The following is a 16,279-nucleotide window of genomic DNA, read 5'->3' on the forward strand; positions in this document are numbered from 1 at the left end:
AAAATTAAATCCAACCCTGATAAAGTACATCTTCTCAAAAGACAGAGATGGTATTGTCCTCCCTCTGCACAACAGATGGCAAAAGACGAGATTAGCAGCCCCGTAACTCTGCAAAAAGGTTCCCTTTGTCCCGCTCTAAGCCCGGGTGCTTTCTAAGATATCGGAGAACTCTGTAATTTGGCATAATACTTAAAAAAAAACACAAAAGCTGATGAAAGATTCTTTATATGCAGGCTTGCGATAGATGTTTTGCAGTTGTTTTTGCTCAGGCTTGCTAGATAAGCAAAAAAAAAGGAAAAAAAAAAAAGGCTTGAACTTCAAAGTTCTGTCCTCAGCGTGTGCAGTTACGCAGGGATGTCGGTCTACTTTTCATCAGCTGACTGTGAGTGTGTGTGTGCGGCAAGCGAACCGGGAGGAGGGGTTTGGGCTCGCAGAGATCCACAGAGATATCGGTAGCCATCGCTGCCGGCGGGGATCAATGCCAAACTTATCAAACCGGTTAACAAAACAAAGAAGCTAATTGTGCTCAGTCAAACTGACACGCTGGGATTTAATAACGCGCGCACAAAGACGGAGTGAAAGCGGTTTTCAGTTAATTGCTTTGAGGCAATAATACTGATCAAACGGCACGGGGATCAAAAGGAGTGAAGACGGCAGTGAGCGGTTAATAGTTCAGGATTGTCTTGTGGTATGCCGCTGTGCCCGAGCTGCACTGTCAGTGGTGGAAGAGAAACCCCATGACAACCTTCAGATGTGTCTACATGAGTTAAAGTATTCTTAAAAAACTTCACATGGATGAAACTTTTAGTCACCGATGCTGAGAAAAAAAGCATCCTGCTTTTAAATCAAATTTTTTTTTAGTCACCAGATAAAAATGTGACATTTTCCATCAAATTAGGCTTTTTTGTTGTTTTTTAAAAAAAAATAATTTGTAATTCTGTAACACAAAAAAAGAACGTCCATGTCTGCAGTCTCATGCAAGAATAGAGTTTAGGAGAACTCCAAGGCTTCGTTCACGGCAGGTGTTGATGCTCAATTCTGATTTTTGGCTGAAATCCTTTTTTCTCATCATTGATTCTACCAATTAAACTCCACTGCAATAGACGTCACATAGCAGCGTACCGTTTACGGAAGTAGCAATGGGTGGATCCATTTATGGAATGATTTTAAAGTTTATTCACCAATGGGAGCAGACGGCATCGTCACAAGATCATAAGGCGAGGGAAGCTACTAAGAAAGAAAGCAAAACTAATAGCAATGTATTTTTGTGGAGCAGCAACTGCAACTTCTATAGAAAAGTCTGTTTGGATGTGTCGTCAGAGCCAAGAGTGGTGGGGTTGTGACGTGATGTGCTTCACCGGCACACTTCCTTCATAAGCTCATAATTATCGTTTACATCTGGGTTTACAGTGCAACTTCTTCTGGTGCAGAATTATGACGCAGGTCTCACAATAATGACAAACAAAACGCGACATGATCGTTCAGACTGCAGGTCAAATACACATCCGATTTACTACCACATATGGAAATGGCACAGATTAGATTTTTTTATGGATGAAAAGATCACAATTAGGTCGTTCAGAGTGCCGTGAAAAATTCTGATATGAACCAAAAAAAACGAGTGAATTTGCCTCACATTTACCTACTGTGAGAACGCAGGCTAAGTCACTGCAAAGTAAGATTGGCCTATCACAAAAAGACATGTTGCTGGACAATAAACTGTCCCAGAAGTTATTGCAATAAATGATAATGTTGTTTGAGACAATTTCCAAGCAATATAATGTAATGGCATAATAATGCAAGAGTACATTTTCAAAGATCAATACATTTTACACTCTTATGAACATTTAACACTGGAAACCTTTTAAAAATATCCGATATAAACAAACCAACAGAAACAACAAATAAAGTGAATGATTAAGTCTGTCAACAAAATTGTCCTCCAAAAAACAAACCAAAAAAAGGGCTAATTGAGATCTTGAGAGTTTTGTCATTCAGTTTTTGGTAGAAAGAGAGAGAGAGGGTAAAACGATAAATCATGCAAATAGAAATGATTGAGCTTGTTTTAATTTATCATGCGATTAATTGATTTACTGCTTATTGCGACAGGCCTAAGATGACTAAACAGTCGACTAGATAGAAATCTGACAGAGCAATCAATGACTAAAATAATCATTAATTACAGCCCGAGTCACGCCCACATGTAATCCTGACTGATGCTTTTTGTTAGTAATCATGGCCACGAACACACAGGAACTGCTCGAGTTATTCTGACATGCTGTAGTTGATTATCTGGACATCAGAATACGACGGTCGTCCCTAATTTTGATATTTCTTAAACAGTCCAGCTGTTTCCTCCCTCAGTCACATGTCGTCATGTTAAACAGTCTCATGTGGTCTGTTGTCTGCTGCTCCTCATCTCTTGTCCTGAGATCACATCGTTTTCTGAAAATCTATCAAAATTTCAGAGAGTCAGCGGTAAACACATGCAGACGCTGGCCACGGTATGACAAATGTATTTGTTATACTTCATTTAACACCCAAGTGTAAATTAAATAAGTGTTAGTCTGGCCCATAACTTTGAAAATAAACGACTGAAAAATGTGTCCCGTTATTAACACTGCAGCTTTAAGTGATAATCATAATCACAAGCCAACAAAATACACACTGTTGTCAAAACGGGGAAAGTTTCTGCAGCCTTAAGTTACATTTTAAAGGTCATCAAAACATGAGAGCGAGCCCTTCTTCGCATCACATGATCATTCTTTAAACCCCGGCTAAAACAAGGGTAGACCACACAGTGCATTTGTTTCAATAAATCCTTCCTCATACTAAATCAACACATAATCGTGTAAAACTCTAAATATGAACATCCAACATGTTTGTAGAAAACGGAAAAGCCACCAGGAGACAAGAGTTCAATAGCCCACCCAGTTCTTTATTATAAACCCCAGTTATGTAGCCCTACAGACCTAATTACATCACAGCTGTGTTGTCTGAATGAACAAGATGTTGCACATTTGACACTAAAGGGAGGAGTGGGACACATGAGCATGATTGGACATTAAACAGGCAGCTGAAATATGATTATTCCCACAAGTTTTACAGTACAACATGGGCAAGCCCTACATGATGGGCTCCAAATGTCAGAGAGACAGAGTAACCAAGCAACAAAGCAACAAATTTTTCAACAACGCCGAGTGAGCGTCTTCGTGGGAAAGCTTCTCTCTGTCCTTGAAGTGAACATCGGAAATTGGCCAACGTCTTACCCAAGGACACAGTGACACAGAGGGACAAGATGCACAGCAGGCACAGAGGCAACCAAACAGGCACCAAGAGTTGTTAGAAACAACAAAACCAAACTTAAAAAAAAACACTATTGTTAACTTAATTGTGGATATTAAATTATTAGGGATGCATGACACCCCAAATTAAAGTCACCTTCATCAACCAATGTTAGTAATTTTTTTTTTGACATATCAATATTAATGTGATTTCTAAAACTGGGCTAATATTAATAGCAGATATCTGCTTCCATCTTACTGCCATTTGTGTGTGTATTTTGGGAGGGGGAGGAGTTTGGTAATGTGGGATTTGTTTGAGCATATAAAAGTGATGGTGATGCAGCACAAGATTGTGGGGATTTTAAGCAGAAGGAGAGAATTGTTGTTTTTGGGTTTTAAAAAAAAATACAAATCCAGGAATCTTTATGCATTACAACAGATCCTTCCTCCCTGCATCACTGCTCCCAACAATATGTGTTTACATCCCTGCTGTCATTTGCAGTTTTTCTCATTTAAAATAAAATTTCTGCTGATATTTGCACTTTTCTGTTTGTAGTATTTTCATTTATTCCAATAGTTTTTTTTAGCACAAATACACATGTACATTTTGCAATGTTTTTTTTTTAAATTACCCTACTCAGCTGCACAGAGCCTGCAGTTTTCACAGCTACACTCATAAATTTACAAGTCCTTACTGCACAGTAAGTTGTTCTTAATTCAGCATATATATACACACACACACACACACACACACACACACACCCACACCCACACACACACACACGTTTTCCTCACAATATTGCTAAATTTAGCAGAAATTTAGCAAAATACATTGTTTTGCTGTTCTGTAAAATGTAACAATGGAAAAACAAACTGATAGTAGCTAGCTAGTCAAGCTATCTGCTCAGGTAGCCAGTCTGTAGTCAGCTGCTTAATAAACATGTTGCCAGCAGCTTCTAAACTATTATCTTGAAATAGTATTACCTTCATAAGAGGGATAGGTGGCGCTATCCTGCCTAGATCTGATCAACAACATGCAACAAGTGAAGGAAGGTGGGAGTGCTACCTTACGAAAGGGAGAACACAAATTACAGCACTTTCTCTGCCATGTCTTCTAAAATAGAAAAAAAAACTTCAAAATATACGAAGAGTATGCTAAAAGTGTTAATGCTCTTGAAACCATTACTTGCCATAGTTGTACTACGACACAGCTAGTCGGCTGATTTCAGATGTCTTCAATGTATAGTTGAGGATGCAATTCTCTTTTTAAATGAACCCAACATTAGATAAATACTGTAAATATGACAAATGTGGAGTAAGACTTACATCTTGATGTTCTCATGGTATTGTTTGGTATCAGATGGCTGATTGTACAGAGGCTGCAACAACAGGACAAAAAATAAAAAATAAAACAATTAAAGAGGTTACAAAATGGAAAAAAGGCCTAAATTAGGTTCCTCAGTCATTTTTAAAAAAAATAATTAAACATGTCATCAATTAGAGAAGCAATGCAAAACTTTGGAACTAATGAAAAGAGGTCAAATAATTGGATCTATTTTTAAGCTGATGTTTCACAGAATGAACGCCCCCTGAGGCAGAGCCGAGCTCTGCAGCAGCCGATTCGCTGCTCTATGTTTAAAAATTTAAGGAGAGAAGAGCACACAAAGACGAGAAGAAAAGTCCACGCAAAGTAAAAGTGGCTACTCACCAGTTCCACTCTGGGTCCCAGCCCCTCCAGTATCCTATGAGCCTCTTCTGCCTTTTTCTGATGAGAAAAGACAAACAGAAGTAGCACATTAGCCATCTACCATCACCACGGCAACACGGGGAACACGCTCACTAGATCACCAAGGAAAAAAAAAAAAAAAAAACACCACTTGCTACAAAGGGTGGACGGGGCTGGATGCATGGATAGATGGAGAGCTGGACCCACTGCCTATTATTAGAGCTTTTAACTCAAGCTGGGCCACAGTTCCTTGCCTCAGCTCTCTCTCTCCTCTCTCTCTCTCTCTTTCCCTCTCCATCTTCTCCAGTAAGAAAAAAAAAAAGAGAGATTACTCACCTCCCCTGAGCAGAGAAAGGTTAGCGAGAAAGAGCAGGCAGGCATGAAAGCAAGTGGGAGTAGATTAAAAAAGTGGGAGAGAAAGAGGGGGGAAAAAGAGTGGAGCTGGAGAAGTGGAGGGGGGCACTTCAGAGCTGGAGAACAGAGATGTTTGACCAGTAAGGAAAAAGTCAATCTAAGACGGGTCTTCTCTGCTTGTCCTTACATAAATATTTGGCTCCAGCAGACAAATGTGTACGTCTTTCCAAAACTCCAAAGCAATATTCTTGCTGCACTCTTCTCCTTCATTTGTCATGTGCAGATGCCTTGGTGCATGTAGTGAAATTTCACAGCTGATGACAGTGACGGAGCGGGCCGGGCCACATTTCAGTGGCAGCTTTTATTTCTTTATATGAGGTTAGACTCTTTAACCTAATGCTGCTTAACTATCCTCAGCAGACTGAAAACAAGTTGAACTCTAAAAGTTAGACAACCATCATGTTCAGAGAACATACTATAACCTTATTTTCATGTAGCAGGGAAAAAAACCTTCATGGTTTTAAATGATTATGTTGTAAAATTTTGTACGAAAATGCTAATATTGATGCCAAAATTTTCCACGACAAGACATTTCTGCATTACTGCCATTGCTTCATGTCTAGAATCAGCAGCAAAAATGGGTGCGCATTTATCATATCTTTTATCATTTATTGTGGCAAACTTCTTAGAGGAATTTAGATTTATCATTGTCTTGAATAATTTGAATCAATGACATTAAATAAAAAAAAAACTATTATCAGAAATATTATTTTTATTATTCTTCACTGTTTCACGGAAGCATAAAAAAATATCAGTAAGTTCGAAAACACTGTGTGCAGTTTAAACTTATAAATCTTAAAAATAAAAATCTTAAAAATTACTTGCATCAAGAGTGAACACAAGCTAGTTACAACTGCGTCAAAAGTGAGGCGAAGCTTTTTGAATAAAAGCCTTGTGCATCCACCGAACAAGGAAAGAAAAGAGCCACAGCCTTACACAATGCACATGTTGTACATATCAATTAAATGCAAATGTTGCTTCCTCATCATCAGTGAGTAGGTGTAACAGGCTGCAGAGTATTGCCTCAGAGAGCACGCTCACAGCAGCAGCACTTAATGAGCAGCAATTATTAAAAGGAGACTTTCATCCTCCGAGAGTGGAGGGAGGGAGGCTGGGGGAATTCTCTTCATTTCCGAACTGTGATACTTCCAGCTAATTTGAAAACAAAGCTGTGAGATACTGAAGTAGCTTCAGAAGAAGAAAAGAAACAAGAAAAAATAAACTATCGATGGAACTAAAGTGGAGAGGGGAAATGTGAGGCAAAACATTGTGGTTTTCCGTAAGAGTGTAATTAATTAAAGTGCTGGTGCTTCGTTAACATCATTCATGTTTGTAAGCAGACAGAAGTGAAGAGGCTGAATTTAGCATTTCAATCATGGCCCCCGGTGGTGGCACACAGATTCACCACAGCGGCGCTCGCATTATCGCCGCTCATAAAGTTAGGAGCCGACGGAACATTTTCTGCAGGTCACATAATCCGACGCCAGCAAACGTGAAACCAAATTTCTGGGATTGATTCTATGGCTTCCCTGAGTGATAATAATCCCAAACCCCCACCAAAGGGAATCCTGAGAACAAAAACCAGGAAAAGGGATAAATGCAAGGGGAAAAATACCAAAAAAACCAGCAACATTAGTTTTACTTCGAAAAGACAAACGCAACACAGTCACAGGAGGTCCGTGTCTTTTCACATCCCCATGTCTGTGAGAGGATTGGTCTTCAAATACAGGGAGAATGAACATGAACTGAGTTGTCTCTGGGGGGTCTGATGATGGGGCTGAAAGAGCCTGTGACTGTGAGCCCCAAAGGGACAGATGACAGTGTGGAGATGGGGAGAGCTGAGGCTGAAGTAATTCTATTTACAACACAATATGCCCCCCCGCGCACCCCTCCTCCCTTAAAGACAACTCAAATTTAGCATATCGGCTGGCGACAATTAAACAGCAGTGCGAGCGCAGTTGTAAATACCAGAAATGCAGAAGCGATGAGCAAAGCAGGAGCGTGTGACTTAGAATAGAAGCAGCTCGAGCCTGGTTTGACTGCCACAATGAGGCTGGATGGCAGCAGGCCAGGGTGCATCATGTAAGTCAGAGGGAAGTGTTACAGAGGTTAGACCGCACGCTCGAGTCACTCTATAACTTGCGCCATCTGCCGTGTCCTCCTGTTCCACGGAAGGGCTGCGCTTAACTGACCACGGAAACAATCAAAGTCGCGCGCTGCGCTTCTTCCTAAAGGGTTTTCGACGGCATTTCGGCGGTTATCCGCCATTTCTCTGAGATACACAGCAATGCAAAGTATGTTTTATTACACACAGCGAATGCCAGAGTTTGGGCTGAACTATAATTGTCCATTTTGAGTGAATTGCCTGCACACTGCACTGCTGCCCAGCATAGATGTGCAAAATTACCCAGCTTAAAATATATGCTGGATATTAAAAAAAAAAAAAAAAAAAAAATCACAAGAGGCTCTTCAGAGTTTCAGTTTTGAACTCGCAATTCCTACAAAAAGTGAAACCCCAGCTTTTAACCACAAGAGGGACTGAGAGCACTGAGAATCACTGCAATGCTCCGTGGTTCATCTTCTGCACACATCTCAACTTCCTGCGGCGAACATTTCCTGCTAGCTTTTACGAGGCACTGCTCCATGAAGAGGCTGATTAATCCGAAATATTTTAGAGCAAAGATCAAGGGTTGTGTCAGTGCAAACGTGAGTCACCTTCTACTGTGTGTGCGCCTCTCGGAGTCAACACGTCTGATTCATCATGTTTGCCATGTTGACCTTTAGTAGCATATTCTTTCAGGCAACATTCCTACCTTGCACGGCAGTAACAAGTAAGAGGGGTTAGGTATGACATGAATACATTTTGACAAGCTTTGAGATTTGTTTTTCTTTTTTTTTTCTTTTTTAGATTTATCTCACAGAATGAAAAAAAAGTATGACAGACTGCTGCTTTTCTGGGGAGGCAGCATGTACAGACAGTACTTACTGTGCAACCAGTCACGAGGCAGCCGTGAAAACCAATATTACGGCCCCACCTTTCAACGTAATGAATACGCTGCAAATGTGATCGAGTGTGGCCATATTGAAATACCAAGGAATATGGGTCAAAGGGGCAAGGCAGCAGATTAAGCACGCCTGTTGGAGTGTTTATCTTCCACTTACTCGGTTCTCATCGTAGATGATCTGCACCAGGCTGCGGTGCTTGGCCTCACTGGGTGGCGGCGAGATGGGCCTCTCGGGTTCGTGAGGCTTAGCGGCTTCCTCCTCCAGCTGTTGCTGCAGCACACACAAAAAAAGATCAGATAAATTTTCCATTATACGTAATGGGGAAAATGTTGAAAGCCGGCGGTTTCTGTTTACAGATATTCCTGTCACAACAACAACTGTCGCTGGATGACAAATTGTCCCGGAAATCGTTGCGATAAACGATTGGCATCTTGAGACAATTTTCAACTAAGATAATATTACTTTCTTTAATTTCTAAAGAGCATTTAGCATTGAGACTGGAAAATATCTAAAAGATCCAAAATAAATCAACAAAACAGGTGAAACAACAAGAATCTAAATGGATTATGAGGTCTTTGTAACCAAAATGCTGAGGGGAGCATCTCTAACGACTGTTGTCCACATAGAAATGTTTGATCTCATTTTAATTCATCATGCGATTAACTGATTTATTATTGCTTATTGTGACATACATGAAAATGTGACGCTTACAGAATGTAGGTTATGGTTACATATAAAGAGCCAAGACTATTCTTTCAAATAACTAAAGCAACAACACAACATTAAAGCTTTGGAGATAAATCTTTCATGGGATGGTTCAACTCAATGGCAGACGCGTTTCATCGGTGCCGCTATTCGCGTGGCCCTGCACACTGCCACTTAAAATTATGTGTGATCAAGAAAGGGGGAAAAAGAAACTGAAGAACGAGACCAAACATGCCACATTTATGGAGCTACATCAAACAATGAGTTAATGTACTTTGCAGCAAAACTGAATTTGATTAGCACAACAAGACTGCACAAACAGAAGGCAGACGTATACCTGATTCAAATGGCTTTTCGAGCAAATAAAATCGATGTTTGCAGTGGGAGCGTAGGACGAGTGGCACCGCATGTGCATAAACAAAAAGGTACGGAGGGAGAAAAATATCAAACGGGGAACTGTGATAATGGAAAGATGAAACAACATGGTGGCTCTGAATGTGCACTTTGGCTTTGGAGGAAGAAAAAAACAATACATAAAAATAAAACAAAATACTTAATTGATCAATGGGTCCAAACAAAACTATAATAATTAAAATAATAATTAACTGAATGAAAATGATTAAATACTAAGAAAATATTTAATAGCTACAGCCCTATGTGTATTAAAGGACATATTCACCAGCTTGTGAGAGTGATCAGTTTGTATTGCTGCGAGTCACAAAGTCATGACTTTAAAACCGGGGGGATTGAAATACATTTACATCATCTAAACGAGCCCATAAAGTCGTCTCCTTATGCAAGTATTATTATGTTTACCCAGAGCACCATTACAGCTACAAACTCAGAAGATTTATGTCAAATTATTTCCATTACCTCTAACAGATAAGGTCTGGCAGCTGTGTTGGTGTAAGAGAATGACATACTGCAACCGGGAAGGTTTTAATAGTGATTTGAGAAAATTAGGTTAGGTGGTTATTTTTGACTGGACAACCGATGTGACATTAGAGGTCATTTTTACCCCAGTGAGGGTAAGAACCGCAAATCCAGTTCAACTTGAAGTTAAAGTTCTCTAAAGACAATAAAAGGCAGTGAAGTTACATGTTTACGGGATTATGCGTTTAGCCACTAAGTGAAAGGACTACAGGTGCACCAAATGCAGTTTTCTGACCGATCACAGATCTTTAAAAAGCCCAATCTGCTGATTCCAATTTTGACAGATGTCTAATGCTTTTATAACTGACCCTGTTAGATGCTATAAGATCTCACAGATCAATACACTTTCAATGTTCCAACCTTATTTTACTGAAAAACACCGGAGAAAAAAACCCCTTGAAACAACTATATGCGAGTTGTTAATTTATATTTTTCTCAGAGGAAAATGAAAAGTTTATACGCATATGCAAGTCTGTCGGTCAGCCCTCAGAGAAAAAGTAGACAATGGCTGATTTTCAGACGGTTGCAAAGATAGACAAGTTTGGTGGATATGATCGAAATTGGTCTATCACCAGTTACAAAACATTATGGAAATTGGAGCTGACCCCTTGGTGAACACTATAAAAAATAAATTAATTACTGGTAAAAATATTGCAATCCAGGTGTGGAGCTGCTAGTTTCAAATCCAATACTGAAGTGCAATATCAAAACTGCAAAGGATTGCATAGATGTAATATTTGGTAGTCCAAAACATTACAGCTGCCATGCATTCAAACTCTGGAAAACTACAATATGGAAACCTTCAACTACATGAACATTTAATCGAACGTACTGTAAAGGTGTAAAATAAAACTGATTTACTTAACTAAACACTGAATGAAAAGTGACCTTCAGAAATACTCAGGAAATATTTGGATAAATTTACTGTAAGCTGTGAGTTGGGGGGTACAAGCAGCAAAGTGTATGTATTCAGCTGTGACCAGCAATGTGGAAGCTGAGTTTGGGTGTCAAATGCCTCGTTTCCATTGAGCGGTACGGCACGGGTCGGGCCATTTTATCCGTTTCCATCGTAAAAAACGCTGCACACCGTTTCTGGGTTCCCTTCAGTTGTAGGAACGGTGAGGTTAGGGTGAAGCTACTGGCGTCACACAGCACAGTTCATTGATTGGTGGACATCAAAACAAGACATACTAGGGTGTCATAGTTGCCGTCGCGCTAGTATGACGCCATGTTAGCCGTTTGGGTTTAACCACGTCTGAAAGCAAGAGTTCAATTAGTGGCGGAAATGCTCTTGGGAATACGCCGTATTGAACTGACCAGTGGAAACGAGGCAAAAGGGCGCTGCAAAAACAGCTAATCTACACAAGCCTTCAGAGCAGGGTGGAGCAATGGTGGCCTCAAGATGGTCCACACATGAGCAAAGTAGGTTGGCTCATCTTGTGCCATGATTTCCCTAGTTAAGCATCTGGTCAAACAAATTCAGGCATTCCCATGAAGACACCCCCGTTCCCTTTCCAAGCCCACCTCATAGTAAATTAAAATAAACCAACCATCATGACTTTGGCTGACACACTGGCTGAAACCTAACCTCTGCCTCCTGCCCATTCACTTAATCTGCCAGAACTCTTTAAAAAATAGTTTATCATGCCGCTTAATTAGTGCAGATGTTTTAACGCTCAGCCCGAGCCGGACTGTAACAATATCCGGAAAAACATTCTCCATTACGGGAACCTAAGAGGGGGTTGCAGATTTGTTCTGAGAGCAGCTTTTAATCATTCAAAAGCTTCCATAATCAAAAGTTTCTTCTATTCACCGAAGAGAAAAGGATTCCTTGTTTTATCTTTTTGGTTAAAGCATAAATATTCTTAAACAACCTAATATTTTCCTGTTGGTGTGTTCCTAAAATCCATTCTTGAACTGAAGGACTCAACATTAACTTTGAAATTAGCAGTTCTATCAAATCATTTCCAAACAATAAGAGAAATGCAGGCAGAGACAGTGCTTCCAACAGCGACCAAGGCAGAATGTCTCAGGTCAAGTTTGGCCCTCTGCAGTGGGGGCCCTGCGGCTTTCAAGTGTCTGAAGAGTTCCTCCTGGCTTAGTCCAAGTCCTGCCTGGCTTCTGCTTTCCTCCACCAAGCTTTGATGAACCTCTCCACAGGGCTTACTTGCTCTTCCATCTCAGGTGTTCCTCTCTGTGCTCGGAATAATTAACTGTGAAGCCAGACTTCAAAACGGGGCGGTCGGCATACAGCGTACGTGCTGTTTAACTTGGTAACGTTGTGAAAATGTAGGTGGTATCCTTGAATGTGAGCGAAACCCACCAACCAGAGCAGATAGATTTTTCTTGTGAAATCTTTGGAATGCAGCACTTTGAATAGGTGTAATCACATCTATATCCGTCGTTCCTCGAGGTGCCAAAAGCTGCATTTGAAGGATTAACTGGACTTTTTTTACCCTAATGAGTGTATTAAGCAGTTTTCCTCCACATACATTTACTTTTTTAAAGTAATCACCGATACCGATCACATAATTAATTTTTTTTTAAATCATAAGCACTACCGGTTACATTATGTGGAAAAAGGAACCATAAATTCACCTTAATCTAGACAAAAACTTGTTTTTAATAACTTTTTCCAAGAAAAAAACAAAACAGGCATTGTGCAAATTGTACTGCTAACTGTAATACTCTTTAACAGACTGAAAACATATGAAGGCTCTGAAGAGGCTAAATAATGCAAAAAGTCAAAATAAAACCTCTCAACATTGCCAAAGAAATTCAAGTATAAAACTTAACATTCAAAGGCAAATACAGGTTCCATTACAATGAAGACCCACCTTAAGCCACCTGAGTTACTGAATGAAAACTTCCTGATAGCATGGCGGCTAGCTGATTACTGCTAGTTCTGATTGGCTGTTTCTGACTGAGCGGAGTAATTATGCAGAACAGGGAGGAGGCAGAAAAGATCAATTATTTTTTCAGAGATTATTTGTCTCATGTTAGGACAGCGAAAGTTTTCATACGTATGTGAAATAAATGTTTTTTAAGTTAGATGCTGCCGCTTTAAACAGAGGTTCGGTGTGAGAGTCACTACCAGGTGGAGCAGAAGCGGCGCTCCGTCTGTGAAATATCACTACCTGTAGCGCATAGCAGCGGTTCAATAGAGAGAACAGAACCAGCGTCTTACATCGCAGCTCGAAGACTTAAATAATTTTGTGGGGTATTTGTTTAGTTTTCCGACAGTAATGCTAATCCGGATGAATGTTTGTAGCTGCGCGCTGCTTTACCTGCTATCTGATCGCTCCGTATGTCTTTTTTTACTGCAGTGAGCCTCGATGTAGTCAAACTCCGTCAAGTATGGTATTGTTTTGATGCCATATTAGATTTGTTGTGTTGATGTATTTTGACGTGCTTCAATTTTCTGCCGCAACACGCAAACGTCCTCAATCACTCAGTGTGTTATAGTTACACATCACTTAGGATTTGTTGCTGCGTGCTTGCGCAGTGTGAAGGAAAGAGGAGACCAGCTGCACAGGCAGGCTGCGAAATGAGATGCAGGTGATCGGTTTGTGTGATCGGCAACAAGAGACCGTGATCGGCGATCACCGATCATACACTTTTTTACAGAAATCGGCCGATTATGATCGGTGGCCGATTGATCGGCACACCTCTAGTTATAATGATTTTCATTCAGTCAGAACTTTACGCGGACTCTAGCCACATGCATCACAGGTAGATTCTAGTAAAGCATTGATTAATGCCTGATTTTAAAATTAGTTAACTTGACTTGTAGCCATTATTTTGTGCCCATGTGGCTGGACACCACATGACGAACTTAATCAAACCGCTATACCTAGGATTTCTGTCGGCTAATGTGTCGTGGGTTTTGAAAATGGGCCGACAGTCGGCCTACAACTCGTGTAGTGTGCGCTGGACATTAGACTAAGGAAATGAGGAAGGGAGGGTCAGTGGAGAGCACTGTCATCAACAGAAAAAAAGACAGGAAGAGACGACAAAGCCGATAATTAAAATGAGGTCGATAGGTTTAATTTACTGTGCAATTAATTGATTTATTGTTTATCGTGACAGGCCTAGTAGTAGTCTGATGTAACAGCATGCTTGATGGATGAAAGCCAGTTTATTCATACTACAGCTTCTTTAGAAAACACTACGCAGCCCGCTGAGAGTCAGCGTGGCAGGACTGGCGGGATATGAGCGGTTTCACAGTAACAAAATGTTCACCATGCTTTGGCTCCCTGAAGGAAGCCGTTATTTATAGCGTCATATATATTTAACTGATTTTTCTCCGTAGCAAAAAGAAAAAAAAGCAAAAGAGAGGGAAGAAAAGCAGATGCCGAAAATTGTTCAGCATAATCAAAGTACGGCAAGCAACAAACCACAGAAGCTTGAATGCAGAAATTCACTCTGCAGTTTTTTGCAAAAGTATTCACACCCTTTAAACTTTTCCCCATCTTGTCATAAAGTCCAATCTAGATCCTACAATCACACCTACAGAGTGACATTTTGGTCTATTCCTCTTTCCAAAATCACTCAAACTGAACATTGTGCTGGAGTTAGGTGACCTTCTTGCCCAGGTTTCAAGTCTTTTGCAACCTTTAACTAGATTGCTTCCTTGATTTTCCACCTATCTTCCCATCAACTCTAATCAGCTTAAATGTCCCCCCATTGGGGGAGGAAAAAAAGCATTTCCACAGTGTGACTCTGCCAGTTCTAATAGGTTGTTCAGGTTGTCAAGTTTTCCGTCATAAATAGTGTTTAGGATAAACTGCAGCCTAATTTAGGTTGATCGAACACATAAAATCATAATGGATCCAAATGGCGGTTAATGGCTGAAAGGGCAATCACAATGGAATGAGAATTCACTTTAAAAAAAGATGTCAAGACAGAGAGTTCACATGGGAAATAAATACTCAGAAACCCAGCTCAGAAATAGCAAATGGTATAAAAAATAAAAATCTATTCAACTCACAGGCTTTACTCCAAATCAAAAATAATATCACATTTTAAAACACGACTATATCTTCTGATTTAGGAACGCCTACCAAGGCCATAATTATAAAAAATGAATAAGACAGACAATAGATACTGTCAGTATTTCAACAAATTTTCTGCTTTCAAGTTGCTAACAAAAAAAAAAAACAATCACGAAAATAACTCGTATTCATGAATATTAAAACTAGACGAAAAGAAGACAATATCAACACTATGGCTGAGACAGAGATGAAATTGAGTTGGGTGAGAACCTCCTGGAACCACAAAGCAATCAGAAATTATCTCCAACCAGATCGAACGGAGCACCCACCTGCTTTTTGCGAAGCTTGCAGATCTGCTGCTCCACCATGGTGATCTCCCTGTCCACGCGTTCCATGTTCTGAATCAGCTCCTCCTTGGAGAACCGAGCCGGAACCAGATCCAAGTCGGTGTCCATGTGGACTGGGCTCACCGGTGAGATGGGCTCCAGCTTCCCGATAGCACTTCCACGCTCCTGTGAATGTAGCAAAGGTAAACATTACATCGAGCTCAAGAGAGATTTTCACAAGTAGAGAAACCGGAAGATATGTTTGAAAGAATCTGTAGTCAGTGTTGAATAATTGAGTCAAGGTTTGGAGGAAAAGTTCTCACATTTGTTTTTAAACCAATAACGCTCATTAAAAATCTGCATAATGTGCCATTTTTTACTGATTAATCATCAGAATAATCAATAGAATAATTGATTACCAAAACAAATCGTTAGTTGCAGCCCTACTCTCAAACTGTGTTACGAAGATTTAATTAAGATGTGTAACATAGCATTAATTCATGAAAGCTGATAACAATATTAGTTAGTGAATGGACAAAATGCAAAACAACGTAATGGGCACGCTTGTGCAGGAGGGGAAGAATCCATTTGTTCCCGATGAACGACTGTGTTTGTTCTGATGTTATAAATATATGAGGCCACGATGGAGCCAGTCCTCCGTACGTGTGTGTGTGTGTGTGTGTGTGTGTGTGTGTGTGTGTGTGTGTGTGTGTGTGTGTGTGTGTGTGTGTGTGTGTGTGTGTGTGTGTGTGCGCGCGTAGGAGTGAGAGCCATCCAGCTTGGGTTTTGTTCTGCGTTATTTTTAAACATCTGAAATGAAGGTTATGTAAGTGGGCTAATCTGGACTAGGCAGGCAGCATTACAGCCTTGTAGACCTGCTGTGATTGAAAA

At 40.2% G+C, this 16,279-nt stretch overlaps 1 protein-coding gene across 3 annotated transcripts in view; it reads right to left on the reverse strand.

Moving 5' to 3' along the window:
- Positions 1–16,279, reverse strand: part of ncor2 (nuclear receptor corepressor 2) — a 122,752-nt gene that overhangs the window by 62,568 nt on the left and 43,905 nt on the right. For all 3 annotated transcript variants that reach the window (XM_081610510.1, XM_081610509.1, XM_081610508.1), the window contains exons 5-8: positions 15,392–15,574; positions 8,587–8,700; positions 4,993–5,049; positions 4,611–4,663 (exon numbers count right to left, since the gene is read on the reverse strand). In XM_081610510.1, the coding sequence (XP_081466636.1) occupies positions 4,611–4,663; positions 4,993–5,049; positions 8,587–8,700; positions 15,392–15,574 (407 nt within the window). The remainder of the gene's footprint in view (positions 1–4,610; positions 4,664–4,992; positions 5,050–8,586; positions 8,701–15,391; positions 15,575–16,279) is intronic.

This window comes from Poecilia reticulata, chromosome 9, assembly GCF_904066995.2.
Source record: "Poecilia reticulata chromosome 9, P_reticulata-male-v2, whole genome shotgun sequence".
Taxonomy (NCBI): domain Eukaryota; kingdom Metazoa; phylum Chordata; class Actinopteri; order Cyprinodontiformes; family Poeciliidae; genus Poecilia; species Poecilia reticulata.